Below are 21,309 nucleotides of genomic sequence, written 5' to 3'. Positions count from 1 at the left end.
GTGGCAAGAGCTCCCTTGCCAGAGCAACCTTCAAAAACAAAGCTACAGGAGTCTGGGCTAGATCCACAAAGGCTTTGAAATATGAGCTCTGGGCAACTGTTTCTGTAACAGCTCAAGATATTATTCCCCCAACTAGATACTTCCCCCAGCTGATGCTCTGCCTCCTGTTGAAGGATACTGTTCCCAGCACAGAAGTCACCAAAAAAAAAATATGCAAAGGTACTTAGTTCTATGCAAAGGTCAGTAATTTACATTAAAGAGCTGATGGAGGTGAGTTTGAACTGGAACATCAGAGTTAAGAGCTGGAGCAAAACTACTCTGCTTTACACTGATTCTCAGAGGCTAATAACCACTAGCACGGAGACAAACAGCTGCATGCAGTAACTTCTGAAATTACTATGGCAAGATTCACTAGAGCTCTGTCAAAACCCTGTGCTAGGGTCCAAATCCAACATACAGAACCACTGAAATCCCTGCTCAGGTGATTAAGACGACTGTGTTGAAACCAGATTCCCATTTGGGTACTTAATGCTGCCCAAAATCCCAACTGTTACTACTCAGAGTCTACTTCATGACTTAAGTCTCAGCAGAATTCTTAAACTTGGTATTTGGTCCATCTGAAATATAGGCCAGTGCCAGGCTAACACACACAAAAGAGAGCTGGAGATTTACACACAAATGTGCTCCCAGCAGTGAGCACACTCTCCTGTGATGTGGGAAGCAATATTAATTGAAGCAAGATCTTGCAGACTGACTCTACCACATCCCAGGGAAATGCTCGAGCCCTTGGGCATTGAGTTAATCTCTCATTAGCCATCTCTCTGGTCTCCTGAATAAATTATTTATGAAAAGCAGAAGAACTTCAATAGGAAAAAGTGAAAAGAGATTTACCATGGAGTTCTGGTAAAGAAGCCATTCTTCAGGAGGTGATATATGGGGGGTTTGGGTTTTGTTTTGTTATTTGTTTGTTTTAAAGCTACTTTAGACAACAAATCAATTTGCACTTTGAGGACAAGTACACATTAAAACTAGCCAGATGCTATCCTACATGTGAGATAAATGAATTATCTTCTTTTAGTACCAAGCAGAACAAAAATATGTAAACAGGGTTCCTACTGACAAAATGAAGAGGATATTCATCAGGCTACATGAGGTACTTTGTCCATCCCTCACCCTCAGGCCACCCCACTTAAAATAACACAGCTTACTTGACTGAGGGCCCCATCTTGAGGAAAGGGTTGACAGCTGAAAATCCCAAGTAGAAAGTGAGAAACATTTTGAGGAGCTGTTAGATGTCTATTTTGAAGAACACAAACTGTACCTTACCCCTCCCCATTGGCCTTAACCAAATCTGCCTACAGTTTGCTGAATTCCATTACTCCTTTACTGCACTTCCATTTCTACCTTTGCACCACACAAATACAGAGCAAATCATTTTTGAAAGTGGTTGGTATAGTGATTTGTTTGGAGAGCCAAGCTATTCCCCATAGCTTGGATGCCCAACGCCAAGCTGCATGTTGCCTCAATTCTCATGGTTCAAAACCTAGAATTCTTTCAGAAGGGTGTACACCTACTTTTATGCTCTATGGGAAACATTCAGAGTGCTTAACTTTCATTTAAAATATGAGTGGGTGGAGAAAGAGGAAGAAGAAACACCTCATATGGAAAGATCTCATGACCCCCTATTAAAAGCACAGATCCACCATGAGCATAAATAGCTGTAATTTCAGTAACTCCTATGGCTAAAGACAATCCTCACTACTGATCAGCTCAACCAGAAACCTACATTTTTCTCATGGTCTTTTGGAAGAATATTTCTATATGTAAATGAATATGACAGGTTCAATCCAAAGGATGACTCAAGCTCTTACAACACAGGGAAACTTAGGACTCAAGCACAAAGCTAGAAAGACACTGCTGGAGTTTTCTCTAACGTGACAGTAACCGCTTGACTTGATCTTAGTACCTAGAACTCTGTTCCTGTGTGCACCCACAACTCCCTGTCTGAACATCCAGATACCCACAGAAGATACTCAGCTGGCCAAAACATTAATCCAATCTTTTGGCCTACAACTTTGCATGTGTTAAGCACCTCTGATGAACAGTTAAGAGACCATCTGAGTCTTTGGCTCTGCTCTTGATCAGGTGTACCCACAATCTTCTTCGCCTGTGTAGCCTGTGTGCACTCTCAACAGTATTAACTCGGCATTTTGTTTAGATTTCATTTCACCCCCTGAATGAATGGATCCCTTTCTGATGTCTTTCAGATTTCTGGTGGTCTGGAAAACCGCAAGAACAACAGTGGTTTACAACTCAGTCGGGTGCGGGTTGAATGGATAAAATCAGACTAGCAGGGTAAACTGTGATATAAATCACCTACCTCTAAATTTATGTTTAACTGCTGAAGACTTGAATGTTTTAGCTATAGCGATGGGATCAAGATTACATCCACATAAGTAGCATAATTTTTAGATGAAATGTGTTAGAATCAATGCTGTAATGTACATGTTCATGACGAAATGTCTAGGAATCAATGCTGTAACATAAGTGCTCATGAATGCTTAGAAATAATCTTAAAACCACATGTTGTATGTAAAAATTCTTTCAATTTCCTACTTGTACAGAAAAGTACTAGCTGAAAAAAAAAAACCCCAAACAAACTAATAAAATAAAAACTCTCATTCTATATACACCCTTGGACAGAGGATTTATGTTGAAATATCAATGTCTGGTTTAAGAATGTATCTGTCCGAAAATAGATTTTGAAATTTCAGTCTTCAATGCCCAAATCTCCTCCACTCATATAAACACAAAAATATGCATCAATTAATCTTCTTCAGTCTGCAATAAATCATAGGGGACGTGTTATCGCATCGAAAAAGGTACCCGTAAGATCATCCCAAGCCTTCCAATTACAGCATGACGCCACATATTGCATAAAGTATCCAAACTAGTTTCTGTTTTCACAGTGCAACAAATGCCATAATTTAAATTTTCCTCATTTAGATTATTCTGTTTTTCAGAAAGACTTTTTTTATTACAATTAGGTTAACTTCTGCAAGCATATGCAGGGAATTTGTGGAACAGGGAAACTAGTTTTACTCCAGATACAGCACCAATTAGGAATGGAGAAGAAGAAAAGTTCCTGTTCTTTTTCCATCTAGGGAATGAAAAAAAAAAAAGTCAAGGGGAAGACCTACTCAGCATAAAATGGTTAAGATCAAGGGCTAGATTTCAGAAATAATTTTCAGGTTTTGATGAGTGGTGGAATCTTCAGGAGTTCTTAAGCAGATCAGGCACCAAACTCCCTTAGATTGTAGACAGCTAACTGTTTAGGTATTTAATAGGGTTTTCAGCAGGCCGAAATGCCTGTGAAACAAGCAGTCAAATGACTAGGAATATTTAGTATTTCCTTTGGTTAGTAAGTCAGTCTTTAAATGCAAAAGGTGTAGACAGTCGCGCGCTCGTTCACCTCTCAGTAGGCTGGACCCAAGCCAGCTTTTGTACACATTCATTTTAAGACAGTGCTGTGGCCAAGGGAAACAATCTCTGCCTTCAACCAGCCCCCAAACACTCATCCCTAACTGCCACATTACCACCTCCTCTCTGCCAGCACAAGCATTTGAATTGAATCAGAGACCTTGTTTGGGTTAAAACCAGCTTATTTTTTTGGCCAGATTAGGTTTGACCTGGACCACATCCCTGATCCAGCTCACTCTGTTGCTGCACAAACACTCGTGCATGGGGGGGAAGTAGCAAGACATGCAGAAAAGGCAAGTCATCCTCTTTTGGTGGCAGTGTTGGTCTCTGTGAAATCACAGCACGTGACCAACACATCCTTATTTCTTCTTCACCATACTCATCGCGTTTAAGGCACTTTTATTCAATTAAATGTAATTTTGTAATACTGTTTTGTACATTTTAATTAAATGCCATTTTTCATGTAAATCGAGCATGACTCAGAAATGAAATTAAGAAGTAGGACTTGTCGCTTATAAACTATGCCAGCAAAAACTCAACATGAAAGAACATTCTTCAAGTTTTCTTCTGATATCTAAAAAGAAATAATTCAGTGTAAAGCTTTCAGCTGTTCACAAATCAAAATGTTTACTTATCCCAACCAATTAGAAAAGAGATTTATTTGGGAAAATCATGTACAAAATGTATTAGAAAAAGGTAAAAAAAAAAAAAAAATCAGTTCATTTGCTTTGATGAAAGCTATTTGAACGCTTACTTTTCTTTTTCTGCATCTTATTTCACTCTTGGACTTAAACACGCCTCCTCCATATACATTCCCTCTTCTGCCTTTTTAACTGATGTGTTTAAAAGCAAAGCAAAGAAGGAATAAGAGTGAGAAGACGTGGTCTGCAGCCTGCATTTCTAGGGCTGTCCAAATTCTTCTGCATTTCCACTTCCACTGCTCTACCTGGGTAGGAGGGGTCCAAGCCCGACAGTGTTCAAGAAGAGCCTGGACAAGTCCCTCAGACACACGGTGTGAACTGTGGGGCGTCCTGTGCAGGGACAGGAGTTGGACTCGATGATCCTTGTGGGTCCCTTCCAACTCAGGACATTCTGTGATTTAATTTTTCACGCCGTGCATTGCTGCCGCTGTTGGAGGGACCAGTTCTCAGGGGACCTCTGAAAGGTGACTCACGTTGATATAAACGCGATAAGCGATTTCCTTCCCTGCTTCCCACCTGCCGGCACGGAGGCTGGCATGACTCGGTGATGGAGGCAACCACCTGCAACGGGCTCATTCTGCTAATTATCAGCACCAGAGCAAGGCCCAAACCAAGAGGTGCCCCGCCCAGGGATGAACCAAAAAGACAGAACGGGGTTAAGACAGAATGGGGTTAAAACAGCCCCAAAGCCAGGTGAGGTAGCGGCACCCGGGAGCGCGGCGCGCCCCCGGAGGAGCTGGTGGCACGCCCCGGGGCAGTGCCCTGCACAGGCCCCGCTGTCTGGGGCCACTTCACTGGGCCCCCCGTTCCCCGCCGGCCGGGGCAGCGCAGCCGCCCCAGGGCGGTTCCGGGCGCTGCGGGGCGGGAGGCGCCATGAGCCGCAGGCTGCTGTGGCGACACCGCCGCTGTCCCAAAATGGCGGAGGCGGGGGGCGGCAGGGCACCAGAGGAGCCCCCGGGCACACGGCCCTTCTCCTCCGGCCTCCCGCCCCTCCGCGCCGCGACATGCGGGGAGGGGCCCCGCCGCCCGGCCGCGGCGGAGGGAAGGGGCGGGGGGACGGGCCAGCCCGGCCTTGAGGGAAGGGTCTGGGCGGGAGCAGAGGGGCGAGCTGCTGGCGGCCGGCGCCACTCACCTGGCGGTAGCAGAGGCGGAAAGGCCGCACGTAGAGGGAGGAGGTGCAGGGCTGGAGCACCAGCTCCTCGATGGCCTCCATCCCTGCCGGGGCAGCGCCCGCTGCGAGCGGGAGGGGGAGGAAGGGGAGAGGCGCGCGCAGCCGCCGGTGACCGGGCCGAGCTCAGCCGGGCAGGGCCGAGCTCAGCCGGGCAGGGCCGAGCTCAGCCGGGCAGGGCCGCGCTCAGCCGGGCAGGGCCGCGCTCAGCCGGGCAGGGCCGAGCTCAGCCGGGCAGGACCGCGCTCAGCCGGGCAGGACCGCGCTCAGCCGGGCAGGGCCGAGCTCAGCGGCCAGGGTCAAGCTCAGCCGGGCAGGACGCGGCGCGGTGCGCGGCCCAGCAGCTCAGCCCCTGGCAGGCCGGCCCGCAGAGCCATGGCAGGCGCCCTCCTGCCCCCTTCCCTCTGAGAAGAGCCGAAATGTGGGTTTTCACCCCCAAAACGGGGATGCGGCAGCAGCAGCACAGAGGGGCCTTGTCACCTTTGCTCTGCAAAAACACCCAAGGGCTGAATTTTCATAGCATCATTTCAGTTGGAAGAGACCCTCAGGATCATCGAGTCCAACCATAACCTAACTCCGGCGCTAAACCATGTCCCTAAGAACCTCGATTAAACGTCTTTCAAACACCTCCAGGGATGGTGACTCCATCGCCTTGGGCAGCCTGTTCCAATGCCTGACAGCCCTTTCTGTGAATTTTGGTACAGGTTGTCCCAGTCCTCGATGTACATAAGGATTCACAGGATTGCTGTTAAAAGCACGTTCTGTTGCGTGTGCCTGCAGGGTATTTTCATGTCAAAATGGGAACTGCATGAGACATGCGGAAAATGCAAGTGTAAATAGAGGTTCACTGGTAATCTGCAATGCGTTGTTCAGTGCTTCCCAAACTTTCCGGGTCGCATCCAGTCATGGCCACATGCCCAGCCCATGGCAGAAGAATAAGTGCAGCTTCATTAGACTAATCTGGCTGTTTTCAGTGGCAAAGTTGCAAAATAATTACCCTCTCCTCTTTTACTTTTTTTTTCTTTTTTTTTAACCAAATCATTGTTCTTTTTAATGATTTCCTGATTTCCATAAGAGTTTGATCACCATTATGCAACATTAGGTTAGATTCTCTTTGATGTTTTAATATTCCTGATAATGATTTTGTGGATTCATGACCAACCATTATCTCTGGTTTGTGTTCACTTTCTGTACAGATGTTCCAGTGTACAGCTATTTTAGTTGCTATATAAATCAAATTATTTTGTCAATATATCGACCACACAGAATAATCTGAAATTTCTTGCATGTGTTTATTTTTTCGCTTCTAATCTACTACCAGTGCATTACTCAGAAAGTTTATTATCTTGCTGTGTGGTAGCAAAAATCTTAGCAATGTAGCTAAAAATAACAGATCCAGCAATTACAAAACTTAATAAGGAGTAAATGAGGCAGCATTTACATTGCAGAACACTTACTAGCAGTTCTAATAACGCGAGTGACAAAAAAAAGAGACTGAAAAGTGTGTTTTTAACAATATATTTGCAAAGCTTTCGTAACGAATAGGCAACTAAGTAGCTTTGAAAATATTTGTGTAACTCTGTTTGCATCATTGAGTATGTCGCTATATCTCTGTTTTTTTCAGAATTATGTTGAGGGACCTTAAGCTATATTTTCCTATTAAATTATTTCGGTCTTGCAAGTCCAGTTTAAGTACAAATGCAGTTTCCATGCACAGCAAGTTTACAGTATCCCTGTTTGCTTATACAAAAAATTACTGGCTACTCAGGTTAGTTCAGCCAGTTAGATTGCCCTCTTCAATAAACATTCTGACACCACTTTCAGCTTTTGAGTGTGTGTGTTTTGGGGAACGTGCCATAGCGTGTGATGGATTGCTTATTCCATTCTTGGTCTTAGGGGGGAAGCTTTTGGGGTTGTGATGTGTCACAGACCTGGTCTCGCTGATGTACCTGGGACAGTTCAGCACAGTGTTGCAGGAAAACACATTTCAGGGTGCTCTAGTGTTGCAGTTGCAACTGGAAGTTGTAGACTACTTTATCAGAAAATGTTGTGTGAATACACTAGCTGACCTAAGGATTTAACAGGCTGGGACTGAGGAGGTGCTTTAGTGTTACCATTTTACAGGTGAAATCTGAGTTGAGAAAATAAACAGGAAAAATATGTCCTGCATACTGGGACTAGTGTTGAGCAGCTGGACCTGAGTTTCATTACGATTCTTTGTTAAGGCCTGGATGCTCTGCGCAGCAAGTGGCTTTGCCTTTGCAACTCCAGGAACTCTCCTGGGAAGGAAATGCCGCATAGCTCCTGCTTATTCCGATGGACAGTAATGTAGTGACTAACTTTTGGATGGGTGAGATGCACTCGTCTTTTCCTGTTCCCTTGCATGGCTTTTGTAGTTGGCCTGCGCTGACTGATGTGGTGACTCTGACCTGGCGCTAAATGCACTGGCCTCACGGCAAGAAGTGTGAGTCAGATTCTCTAGCCGAGCAGCAATGTCCTGCCACAGTGGGGCAGCCCAAATAGGCTTGCCTCTACGCTGCCAGTTATTTTGCTTCCACTGCTGTAACCACCCCCACAGGGCATTTGCCACCATCCATGAGTCTGCGTATAGTGCTGGCCACTTTTCTCTTTCTGCAGCAACCGTTCATGAAGCCTGACGGGGTTCCAGCCAGTCATGATGTCATAGGTGCTGACACAGCCCAGCGAGTGGGACACAATCAAGACTTTCCCTCCTTTCTCCTCAAACTCTGGATTCCAGGAGCAGAAGAGTGTGTATAGCCGGTTCATCTCCTGCTGCAGCTCTTTCACCATTTCATCTCTGTAAAGAGGACTTGTATAATACATTATATCCATCGCGCTGCTGTTCAGCATATCGCTTAAACTTCGTACTTTATCTGAAGTAACGGAGTCCACAGTGTCTCCATCGAGGGGAAGTTTTGATCTCCATTCAACTGGGAGAAATGCAACATGCATTGCAAGATTAGAAAAATGCTTTTCTTCTACTCTTCTTGCAGGATCTCGCATCACAGCTGTATTTTCGATGATCCTTCCTTGGTCCATTTTCTGCCCAATACTACGCACAACAAACACAGTGTGACTGGTTTGTGGTGGCTTGTTTTCTAACGTAGCTTCTTCTACATAGCCTCTATGTAGCCTTGTCCCACTACTTGAAGCTTTGGAAAACCCTAACTTCTGTGTAACAGTTCTTGCGATTTCAGATGTTGTTCCATCACTGTAAAGATAAACTTCATCCACACTGTGCCAGTCTACATGGTTGTGACTCAGCTTTAGACTATGAATAGCCTCCTTCCCGTCAACAGGTTTTGATACTTCCATATCAAAGCTCTCTTGCAGCTGCTGGCCTTTGAAGCAGTTGAGGTGCTCCTGTTCTATCAGGTTACTTTCATCCTCTTCCAGAGGTTGCCACATAGCATCAATAAACCACTGTCCACGTATAACTGGGATATTTTCTTCTTCTCCCAAAGTGTGAGAACAATGAATAGAAATATATATATGTGATATATGGAAATATATCATCACGGTTTCTCTTATCTTTCCCCGTATGGGCCACCAATAAATCTGTCACTGTTTACTGCAAGGCAACAATAAACCATGGCAGATGCTCTCTGTTAACCCCCCACCCTTCCTGCTGAGGAAAGGGTGATAGGAGGAAAAGGAAGAGAGGCTTGCAAGTTGAAAAAAAGATTTAAAATGCTTTACTAATACTACTAATGAATAGAGAAAATAATACAAAATATACAAAACCAATCTTGAATTTCCCGGGGTAGCGCAGTTTTGCCAGCGCTGGCAGAGCTGGGAGCTGGCGTGGCTCCAGCAGCTGCAGGGCAGGCACCCGCAAGTCCTGGGCGTGACTTCGCAGTAAACAGGAGCTGGATTCAGGGGTGCAGGGTCTGGAACCAGGCCTCGCATTGCAGGCACGACAGGCAGCGTCCTCTTCAGATGCCGACCATGGTCGAAGAGAGCGAGACCCTCGTGATCTCCCACTTTTATAAGGTGTATGACGTGGATGGGATGGAATACTCAGTTGGTCAGTTTTAGTCATCTGTTCTGTCTGCCCCTCCTTGCAAATACACCCCTCTCACTTACGGGACTTTTATCAGAATCCTTGGTTGCTATAGTAATAAGTAAATAAGTAAAAACTGAAGAAGTGTGGGCTGGACGATCGGGTAGTGAGGTGGACTGCAAACTGGCTGAAGGAAAGAAGCCAGAGAGTCGTGGTCAATGGGGCAGAGTCTGGTTGGAGGCCTGTATCTAGTGGAGTGCCTCAAGGGTCAGTTCTGGGACCAGTACTGTTCAATATATTTATCAACGACTTAGATGAGGGAATTGAGTGTACTATCAGCAAGTTTGCTGATGACACCAAGCTGGGAGGAGTGGCTGACACGCCAGAGAGCTGTGCTGCCATCCAGCGAGATCTGGACAGGCTGGAGAGTTGGGCGGGGAAAAATTTAATGAAATATAATAAGGGCAAGTGTAGAGTGTTACATCTGGGCAGGAACAACCCCAGGTTCCAGTACAGGTTGGGGAATGACCTATTAGAGAGCAGTGTAGGGGAAAGGGACCTGGGGGTCCTGCTGGACAGCAGGATGACCATGAGCCAGCACTGTGCCCTTGTGGCCAAGAAGGCCAATGGCATCCTGGGGTGTGTTAGAAGTGGGGTGGTTAGTAGGTCGAGAGAGGTTCTCCTTCCCCTCTACTCTGCCCTGGTGAGACCTCATCTGGAACATTGTGTCCAGTTCTGGGCCCCTCAGTTCAAGAAGGACAGGGAACTGCTGGAGAGAGTCCAGCGCAGGGCCACGAAGATGATGAAGGGAGTGGAGCATCTCCCTTATGAGGAAAGGCTGAGGGAGCTGGGGCTCTTGAGCTTGGAGGAGACTGAGGGGTGACCTCATTAATGTTTATAAATATGTAAAGGGTGGGTGTCACAAGGATGGAGCCAGGCTCTTCTCGGTGACAACCAACAGTAAGAGAAGGGGTAATGGGTTCAAGCTGGAACACAGGAGGTTCCACTTAAATTTGGGAAGAAACTTCTTCACGGTGAGGGTGATGGAACACTGGAACAGGCTGCCCAGGGGGGTTGTGGAGTCTTCTTCTCTGGAGACATTCAAAACCCGCCTGGACACCTTCCTGTGTAACCTCATCTGGGTGTTCCTGCTCTGGCAGGGGGATTGGACTGGATGATCTTTTGAGGTCCCTTCCAATCCCTAACTTTCTGTGATTCTGTGATTCTGTGATTCTGTGAAATGGGCTTCTTCTGCATTACATTGGTCATCTTATCAGCTTCAGATCGCAGTGTCTCAAAAAACATGCAGCTAAATTCAGAAAAGTGCAGTTACTTAAAAGGTACTTAGAGGAACTTAGCTGAAAGGAAAATTCACTAAAAGAGAACTGGTCTTGTTTTTAACAAAATCAGGAGACCGCAGGGTAAGGTTCTTTGTTTAACAGGCTTCTCTTTCCTTCAAAGCAGTGTTTGCTCTGTCTTGCTTTGTGAGTAACTTTTATTACCAGCAAAATATCCAACCAATTTTGTTGTTGTTGTTGTTTTAAAAAAATCCCCTTGAGCTTGAAGTTTCCATTGACAACTGCCCTTCCTTTCCCTTTAAACCCAGGCAGACACACACTCCTTGGGCATGCACTCAGCAGAGGCTCAGGTTCCATCCTCATTAGCGGTTTGTTTTATTGCTGTTTGCTTTGGGACACGATGGAGGACGTTTCCCGCGCAAGCCTGGCGCTGCTGCCCTTCTCCTGCCCACGGCAGCTCGGGAGCCAGCGCAGCTGCTGGGCTGTGGGTGTGCGGGGAGCGGGGACAGCCCTTCGCCACCCACCCCGGCCCATCTGTTCAGGCAGCAGCCCCACTGTTTACCGTGGGTGGACACCCAGGAATGTCCCTTGCTGTACTTCCCTCTTCCTGCTGGGGCTTAGCAAAGTGCCCGAGCTGTGGGGTTTGTTCATGCACAGTTAGGCAGCACATTTTCCATAGTGATCTTTGTGCGTGCCAGCATGTGCTTTTAAATTCAGTCAATCCTTACCAGGCTCGCTTTGCTCTGTGACATGCCGTTGCTCATGGACAAAAATCATCCAGACCTTATCTCCAGAGGGCTCCTGAATATATTGCAGAGTATCATTACTTTCTTATTTGAGTACTGCTGTTACTAAGATACTGTGAATACAAAAGCCTCAGCATCTAGAAGCACGCTGACTTGCAATTCCCAGCTTTCATTTTTAATAAATGATTTCTAACCCTCATGGTTACCGGAAAAAAAAAAATCCAGGGAATGTGAATGATGGCAAACCTATGATTTGTGAGCTGTGAAGCCCAGTTCCTGTGCCAAGGCGATGCTACATATTTGGTAGAAAGGCTTTGATGTTGGGATGACAGCCAACCTGAATGCCCAGCTCCGGACAGAAGAAAGTTGGCAGAGGCTGCTGAAGCCGATGGGTACCAGCTGACCCAGGATCCAGCTGTGTCCCTGGTTCAGCCCCATCCAGCAGCACACAGCTGGGACACCAGCAGAGCAGTTTCCTTCTGCCTGGAAACTGCTCCCAGAACTTTCCTCCTCAGCTCCCAAGGCCACGTGCAGTTTTCGTTAAGGTCACATAAGGGTACCAGGAAGGTTGGACACCTTTGCTGTATAAGCAAAAGATGGATGAAAATGTCCAACATCCAGTATATTTTGTAATCTCGTGTTGGGAATTCTTAGGGTTGGCAGCATGAAAGCTTGTTCTCTTCGTGTGGGCCATCCCTGCATTGCCACAAAGACATTAGTTTTGAGTGCCTTTCTGGGGATCAGATGCAGGTTCTTTCCGCAATGAAGTGGCTGTTGTGAAGTTTGCCTTCTAAAGTTTACCCCTTAGGCTCTTGCGGCAAAGCAAGCCTGAAGCTGCCAATATCTAGCTTTTAATTGTTATTCAGTTCTGGGGCATAACCACCCTGGTTACATGCATGAAAGTCAGAAATCGTGCTTATGCAATTCTTCTGGCATTGTAAATAGAGCCCTAGAGAAATTCGTTTTTACTTTAGTAGTAACTTTCTTGAGAGATTACTTCTTTCTGTTTTAAATAATTTACTTTTCTATTACAAAATATAAAATTAGGGGTCCGCACTGCAGTACATAACATTATGTTCCAACAATTTTATTCATCAGTTGGTTCAGAGCTGCTTTAATCACATGAATAGCCTCAGTCTGAAGAACTCAGCGTAATTATTCATGTATGGGTTTGCAGAATTTGATTCATAGGGACTGACAGCATGAGCAAAATGAGAATGGTGTGTGGTATTGCTGATGTGCACCACTCCAAGTTAGAGGAATATTTCAGTTTGTTTACCTTAGATGTTTTCATTAGCTCCTCCTTCTTTTCAGAAAATCAAAGTGTGTCTCTTTTAATGAGAAAGGACCATCTTGGTCTTTACTTTGCAAAGTCAAATACTGTCTTGTGGCTGTAGTGGAAACCTCACCTGTGTCCAGTAGAATAGTGTGATTTCCAAGAAGAGCTGAAATTTATCTGTCTGCCTTGTGAAATGAAGGGCTGATACAAAGCTCTTTTTTCAGTGCATATAATCATTAAAATCCTTGAACTAAATATGGTAAGACAAAAATAATTGAAATATTTTCAGTATAAATATAGATATGGATATCACGACATGTAAAATCGATCTCTAAAATAGTGGAGCAAAAAAGCTCTTCAACATAAATATGTAACTAATATGTCAATTAGACAGTTCATAAGATATTCATAATATAATATGACAAGTTGCAATATGGTATAAAGTAGAGAGAGGGAGGTGAGAACTTGGAAAGTAAATTCTGATTTCTAGCTTTTCAACTGGGACAAGAACAAACATATAGTCTGTGAAAAAATAAGAAACAATATGCATGCAAAATGTAGATACTTTTAAATTATTTTAATTACCATCCAACAAATGTTGCCTACAGCTAACAGAGTGAAAATGATTAGAGTGAAGATTTTGATTTTTCAATAAGCTCCTCTCTAATGAGAGAAAAAAAGAAAATGATAACACCTTGTTGTTTGTATTACAGTACCATGTACAGCTACAATCTGGGTCTCATTATGCTAGAAGCTGTTCAAATACAGGTAGAAAAATGGTGTTTTTTCCAAAAGAGCTGCAAACTAATTCATACAAAGGAACAAACAAGACTAATGTACAGTAATAAGGAACAGCTGAAGGAGAGTAAAGGAATAAGAAGAATCTGCTTTTGTTTGCCCCATATGTATGCAATAAAGCTGCAAGGAGAAAAGCATTTTGATTTCTCAGGGAACCTTGGTGTTCCAACAGTTTGAAATTGTCTGTAAAAAGGGCTGGAGTCCGAGTTGTTGGATACTTGAATGTTGGCCATGGCTCTAGCCATGACCCAGGTATCTCTGAGCTCTGCCATCACCATGTCACTGTGCTGTGCCTGGTAGCCTGCCCTGACTGCAGCATTACAAGCCCAAGGGTCCTTAATCTTCAGGCACTTTGCCTAGCAAGTTTTGTTGAAGCTGTGAGAGCTGGAAGCCCCGGTCCTCAGGAGACTACCAGCTGGGCTGCTCGGAAGCCAGGGTTGGCGTAGCTCCAGTGGAAGCTTGCCTGTTTTCCAAAGGAATTTAATTGAGTACTTGTCTGTATGAAATGTTTCTGTTCAGTAAATTGAGACATTCCAAAGAAAAAAATAGTCAGAGGGCTTTTTCTCCACCAGATGTAGGGAGCAGGTACCTGGCTTCTATTTTGACATATTTAGATATAAATACATGTATATGTGGTTTATGAAATTGAAAGCTAAGGAGACATAACTTGCTGTTTTTCTGCCTCTTCTTCATTAGGAATACTGTATTATTTTCATATTTATTTGTATTGCAGCGCTACTTAGGAATCCAGAACTTTATTGTGCTCATTGGAATCAAAACACAGAACAAAACAGCCTAAGTGCTTTTGTGAGATTCTTGTGGTTAGAACTGCATTGGAGGAGAACTCTGAGGAAGGGCAGGGTAAGCTCTTACCAACTTAATCCAAGAGGGTGTAAGTTTTCATCGAAGAACGTGTGTGATTGAAGGACAGAATGGAGAATGGCACCTGGAGGTGCTTCAGCATTGCGGGACATGAGCTGGAGATACAGGGCAGCAGGATCTCAGTATAGGAGAGCTGAAGTCAGGAAGCAATACAGGAGTTGGACTGATTGAGTTGAGGTGATTTAGCAAGTATCAGCAAGCAGTTGAACTGATCTGTTTATGAGAGCTCACTGGAAAGTTAGAGTTTGGGTCTTTAGGAGGTTGGGTCTCCATGAGAATCAAGGTTCTGAAAAATAAATTCCTAGGCATCTTATATGGGACTCTCAAAACTGTTAGCCTTGACATTTCCTAACTTTTGAGTGCTTGACTTTTGAAACTTTTGTCAATTTCTTTTAATAAATGTTCTGAATATTTAGACATTTTCAATTATTTCGTTATAGTTTAGGAAAAAAACAAAAAAACACAAACCAAAAAACCACAACCAAACACAAAGATCAACCCTTTTCCCCCTTTCCTATATGTGAACCATCTTGCTGGATTTATTATTTTGTACTATGTTCTTGGAGGCTGCAGAAAAGGTTTCCAGAGCATTTCAATTGGAGATTTGGGCATTAGTATACTCACAGTAAAACTGAGCCCAAGGATATCCAACCCTGATCTTTCTTGATCTCCTGGAGCAGCCTATCTTCACTTTTGCAGTGCTCCCTCTCTTAGTGCCTCTCCCTTGTCTGCAGCAACTTCATTAGAAAGCCTGGAGAATGGAAAAGACAGATGTACTTCATGTCTATGGGCATCAAGACCAAAGGAAAAACACTGTTTGGCTATGTGCTTGGCTACGTGTGTAAGGATGTTGTGCCTCAGCTGAACAAGACTGACAAGGCGTGGGGCATTAGGTGTGCAAGGGGGATCTTTCTTTTAAATTGGTGGGGAGCTATTCACTGCATTGCTGTTTTGCTGAGACTAGATCTGAGATTCTTATAACTAAGCAGACTGTATGAAGAAAATGCCCTCCTACATCAAGGTCAGGAATTATATATTGCATTAGCTGTAGCGCTCTGCAATAACTACTACAGTTTTCTACTTGGTATTTTAAAGGTACACAACCCCTGTATACATCTGTATGAGAGATTGTCATGATTTAGAGCCAATCTTTGGCAGAAACAATAGAACAGGCTCACAAACAGGTGGTTCTCATCACTGGATGCATGATACTGCATGTGTGCATTTTTATCCTTTTGCCTAACTCCCTAATTCTCTAGAGAATGCAGTTTTCTGGACATAGATCTGGGTGTGCTTCCTTCACTGAAGCATCCCGCTTAGTACCTGTATAAATATCTCTAGGCAATCAGGTAAACCAATAGGACATAATCTGTCATTGCTAATCTGTCATCTGCCATTGTTCTTCATTCATGTGTGACCAAATTCTAATCTCTTTCAATCTGCTGTAAATCCAGAAGAACCAGCCGAAGTCAGTGCAGTTCCTGGGGATTTGTGCTACTGTAAATGAGAACGGAACTGAGAATTTTTTCTCCCTCTCTCTTGTAATAGTGAGAAGAAAAGCTGTAATATCAACCTGGCCCTACTTCTTTGCTTTGCTCATATTGTCATAAAATGGACATCATTTAAACCTTCTTTATTTTTGTAATATTTGGAATATAACGGAGAGCCTTGATGGTTTCTTATTTTGCAGGAATATAAACACTAAAAGTAATTTTTCTTTTACACATGAGTTAGGAAGCATAATTTACTTGAAAGGGCCCTGTTATATACTCAGTACTGTATTTGTTTATCTAATTGAATAGAGGAGCATTTACTGCAGTTTCAAAGTTAAGCCAATAAACATTTGTCTTTGTATTGCGGCAGCGATGTTTGACAATTGGATTGGGCAACACCCATTTTAACTTAGGTTTATTTTATCGTATTGACGAAGCAAAACTGCGAGTACATTTTCACTCCCTTGCTTACACTGTTGCCACAAGTTGGGTATTTGGCAAAAGATGCCAAAAGCCTTTCTTACAAGTTGCCTGTGTTACTTGCATCGTCCTTGTTTCCAACACCACAGGCTCGCCTCACAGCTTTACCTTTTGCTTCACGTATCCCTGGGTACATTCTATGTGCAAGAAGGCACAGAGGAATGAGCAGTAGGATTTTAAGTGGACCTACATGTATAATTTCTGTTAAGAGGGAAGCAGTGGAAAACAAACTGAGCCTTTTTCTCATGGGCTGTGCTCACACCAAAACATCTGTCCCTCCACTTTGCCTACTTCAAATCCGGGAACACTACATTTATAGGAGTGCTTAAAAAGCCTGTATTTTCACTGTCAGATGATGCTGTTGGCATTCTTAGACATAAAAATATTTAAGATTGCTATATGGTTTTTTAGACTATATAAAAGGCATTCTGGATTGTGCTGCCTGTATCGAATAGCTCCTGGAACATCCCTCTTAATCAGTTCCTTTTGGGAGCAGGATCGTGATGCTCATTCTGAAGCTGCGCCAGTGCCTGCCATGCATGGGGACTACAGATGAGAGCTTTGTTACAGGAGCATGAGATCAATTCACCATTCCGGGCCATGTAGTAAGTGCATTCCTGGCTGAATATTACATCGTTTTTGTTTTCCTGGGACAGGATTGCGCTTTGTCTCCTCACTGAAAGAGCTATGTTCATGAGCTGCAGGAAGTCCTGCTAAACATCCATAACGTTACTTTAACAGCTGCTGGTAGATCTTTGAATGCCCAATGATCAGGGGACAGTTTGCAAGAGATTTGGTGCTTCTTTGCTCTGATTGTTTTCTTCAGCATGCTTCAGAATCTAAACTTCTGTAAAAAGAAAAAAAAAAAAAGGCAGTTAATCCTTAAGGTTGTGAAGAAAACTTTTAAAACATGCATCAGAAATAAATCTATGCAGTAGTGTCTGCAAGCAGGCAGATATTCTGAGAAGCAGTATGAAGGCTGATAGTATTTGAATTAAAGGAAAAAGAGCTGCAAAGCAGTCATGCAGCTTAGATGTCATCAGTGCAGTATGGGGAATCTGCAAGTCTGCAGTGAGCCCTGTGTTGCTTTCCATCATTGATGGGTTTGTTTTTGCCACTGGCTCAAGAGAAACCCAGTTTTCTCTCCTGTTGAATTGTGCTCCCTCTGTTTTGTATAGACAACTCCCATTACTGCCTTTGGCAGTGCACACAGCTGACTCAGTGACAGAGCTAAACAGAAAAAAATATTTCCAATCTGTAGAAATATAATGTATATTTCTCCACTTCTTTTCTGCACTTCCCAAGCAGGGACAACAGACTGCTAAAATAAAACTGTTTTAAAAGCTCTGTGTGGAAGAAAAACATTTTCTCACAACAAGAAAAAAAAAGAGAGAAGAACATGACTAAGGAGTGATGAGGTGTTTGATTTGAACTGTTTTGATCTAAATGAAACCTGTGTTAGAGTTGATGAGCTTAGTGTACAGTGATGTCTTCAAGAATCTGTCCTTCTGGGTGCCAGTAGGTTACTCCTTTGCCCCAGCTCGGCATCTCTGACACCTCTCTGTGGGTGATATTTAGCAGGATTTCACAGAATCACAGAATGTCAGGGATTGGAAGGGACCTTGAAAGCTCACCCAGTCCAATCCCCCCATCAGAGCAGGAACACCCAGATGAGGTTACACAGGAAGGTGTCCAGGCGGGTTTGAATGTCTCCAGAGAAGGAGAATCCACAACCTCCCTGGGCAGCCTGTTCCAGTGTCTGTCACCCTCACCGTGAAGAAGTTTCTTCTCATATTTAAGTGGAACCTCCTGTGTTCCAGTTTTCACCCGTTGCCCCTTGTCCTGTCGTTGGTTGTCACCGAGAAGAGCCTGGCTCCATCCTCGTGACACTCACCTTTTATTTATAAACATTAATGAGGTCACCCCTCAGTCTCCTCCTAGCTAAAGAGCCCCAGCTCCCTCAGCCTTTCCTCATAAGGGAGATGCTCCACTCCCTTCATCATCTTTCTGGCCCTGCGCTGGACTCTCTCCAGCAGTTCCCTGTCCTTCTGGAACTGAGGGGCCCAGAACTGGACACAATATTCCAGATGAGGTCTCACCAGGGCAGAGTAGAGGGGAAGGAGAACCTCTCTGGACCTACTAACCACCCCACTTCTAATACACCCCAGGATGCCATTGGCCTTCTTGGCCACAAGGGCCCAGTGCTGGCCCATGGTCATCCTGCTGTCCAGCAGGACCCCCAGGTCCCTTTCCCCTACACTGCTCTCTAATAGGTCATTCCCCAACCTGTACTGGAACCTGGGGTTGTTCCTGCCCAGATGTAACACTCTACACTTGCCCTTATTATATTTCATTAAATTTTTCCCCGCCCAACTCTGTAGCCTGTCCAGATCTCGCTGGATGGCAGCACAGCCCTCTGGCGTGTCAGCCGCTCCTCCCAGCTTGGTGTCATCAGCAAACTTGCTGACAGTGCACTCTGTTCCCTCATCCAAGTCATTGATGAATATATTGAACAGTATTGGTCCCAGAACTGACCCTTGAGGCACTCCACTAGATACAGGCCTCCAACCAGACTCTGCTCCATTGACCACAACTCTCTGGCTTCTCTCCTTCAGCCAGTTTGCGGTCCACCTCACTACCCGATCGTCCAGTCCACACTTCCTCAGTTTAGCTGCAAGGATTGTTCTCCAGAATAAATCATTGTTTATGTCACCAGGAGTGCTGCATATCCAGTTCCAATCCAGTTTGTGGGACAAAATCTCTGCTGACAGAGTGTTGCTGGTTTCGAAGAGGAAAATTAATTTCACATCCTCTTGGATATCACCTCTGAAATGATAAGACAAATCCCAAGGTGGTTTACATTATTTGGGAGGAAAAGTACATATTAAGTGACATCTTGTATCTTTGAAACCAGGTGAATTCCCAATGACAGCAGTGAACAGGAGATGCGGTTTCAGGGAGCTGGATATCCCATGGGTCACAGAGGTGATGTGGGCCAAAAGCACATGAAAGCACCTTCACTCTTGTTCCTTCCAACACAGGAAAATACCCAGAACCGTAACAACCTGCTTGGAGTGTGAGCTCTGCCAAATCAGTAGCACAGAGCTGGTAGCAACTGATGGCTAAAACAGGTGGAGAGCTGATATCAGTATGGACAGTGCCCACAGAGGGGAACTACCCTAAGAGACAGCAAAGGTAAAACAGAGGGCTCATCAAAGAAGTGCTCGTCTGGTGGGTGCAGATGCTGCATGCAGCACCTTGCAGCACACCTCGGTGCCTGGCAGCTCTAGGTTGTTGAGGCTCTTAGTAATGCACATGCAAGACCATACATGGTGCCATTTGCTTTAATTGTAGTAATTAGTGGACTAGTAGAATAAACAAAGATTTTATGAAAAAGAGGACTGATCTATTCATGGCTGGCTCTGGGACAAAGGTTGAATCCCATGCTGTCACCAGTCAATATCCCCCTCAAGGTATACAGTTTCCAGTATATGTTTTGCCAGATATTACTGCATGATCGTTAAACAGACCATTTAATTTTGTGCATCAGCTACATTGCACAGGTAGCCTGGGCCTCAAAGACAGCTCCATGCTGTCAGTAATAACTCCTGTATTCTCCTCCAGTGCAGGCAGGCAAAAGAGCACGTCAGCTTCTGCTCACAAAAAAAAAAATGCAGTATCTTTGTGCACCTCTTTTTTTTCCCAACAGGGAGATGCTGTATTGCATTGCGATAGCAAGAATTAGTGGTAGGAAGCCACAGTGAGGCAAGTTTAAATGAGAAATAAGTGTTTCCGACAGTGGAGATCATTCACCGCTAGAACACAAGTTCCAAGGGAAACCATCTCCTGGTAGCTGATAGCTAATATGATCTTTTTTTGAAAAATTGACAGATTCCACCAAGTTTCAGTTGTTACAGGCTCTGTGACACAAGGCAAGGAGGAATTTATCTGGGGAGAAGTGCGTGACAGAGAACACTCTGGTTTCAGTCCACCATGCCCTCCTGTCTCCTCATCGCTGGTGTCCCACTTGCATTCCCATTAGGGCCTCAGGAGGACAACCTGCAGTGCTGGCAGCTTTTGAACCTGCAGCTTGGTGACAACAGGGCTGCTCCCTTGGTATGTGAGGTGATGTGGGGGAAAGAGGACTTAGATTTCAGGTTTCTGCCTCTTTGCCCTTCCTCTTACCCCTTTCTCCCTTGGTTTTGGGGACTTAAATGCTGCTTGGAGAAAAGGGTAGGAGATTTGGCGTTAAAGGAGATGAATCCCAGAACAGGAGTCTTCAAGCTGTTATTTCTACCTGGTCACAGATAATAAAATAAATCTCTGCTGTTATCAGATGCTACATCTAGACAGGACAAGATGCCTGAAGCTCTTAAGTGGTGTTAGTATCTGCTGTCAGCCAACAACATAAAAAATGTAGTACTTTAGCCCCAAAGTCCTGGAGATTGGCCATGATGTAATGAGGATTCAAAATAAATAAGCATTTCAGTTTCCCTGCACTGTGAGTCTTTAAGGCTTTTGTGTTTTTCTGCACAAACTTGAAGGCTTGAAATGAATTATTTAGGGGATTGAAGAGCCTTTCTTATGACGTCTAGTACTGTAAGATAAAGAAACAAATCAGAAGACTCGTGATAAAATCCTTAAAACTGGCAACAGTGGATGCTATCGTACCACAGAATGGGACTATTGTGAGACTGAAGATGAAGTCTTGACTTCAGTTGCAGTAGTAATTTTAACAAGCACCTACATGTGTTTAACAAAACCAGATTTCCACCTTTCCAACTGCAGTTTTAGTCATAGCAGCATATTTTGCAGTTCCCACTCAAGCCAAGCTGTGTGTGACAGTAATGGCAATGTTGTTGTAGCAGGCAGAGTCGCATCAAACACTGTCACGATCGATCTCGCACCTCTCAGCCAGGAAACTGAGCAAGAAAGTGTTAAATCTCGTCCAGCAATGCTG

General features: G+C 44.4%; 1 protein-coding gene across 1 annotated transcript in view; it reads right to left on the bottom strand.

The window, feature by feature from the left end:
- Nucleotides 1-5,467, bottom strand: part of NUDT14 (nudix hydrolase 14) — a 59,597-nt gene extending 54,130 nt beyond the window's left edge. Inside the window, exon 1 of the mRNA XM_065636206.1 lies at nucleotides 5,314-5,467. Coding sequence (XP_065492278.1) covers nucleotides 5,314-5,394 — 81 coding nt within the window. The 5' untranslated portion in view covers nucleotides 5,395-5,467. The remainder of the gene's footprint in view (nucleotides 1-5,313) is intronic.
- Between the last annotated feature and the right edge of the window lie 15,842 nt (nucleotides 5,468-21,309).

This window comes from Caloenas nicobarica, chromosome 5, assembly GCF_036013445.1.
Source record: "Caloenas nicobarica isolate bCalNic1 chromosome 5, bCalNic1.hap1, whole genome shotgun sequence".
NCBI lineage: Eukaryota > Metazoa > Chordata > Aves > Columbiformes > Columbidae > Caloenas > Caloenas nicobarica.
The sequence above is the reverse complement of the archived record's forward strand: the minus strand, read 5'-3'. Positions and strand labels throughout refer to the sequence as shown.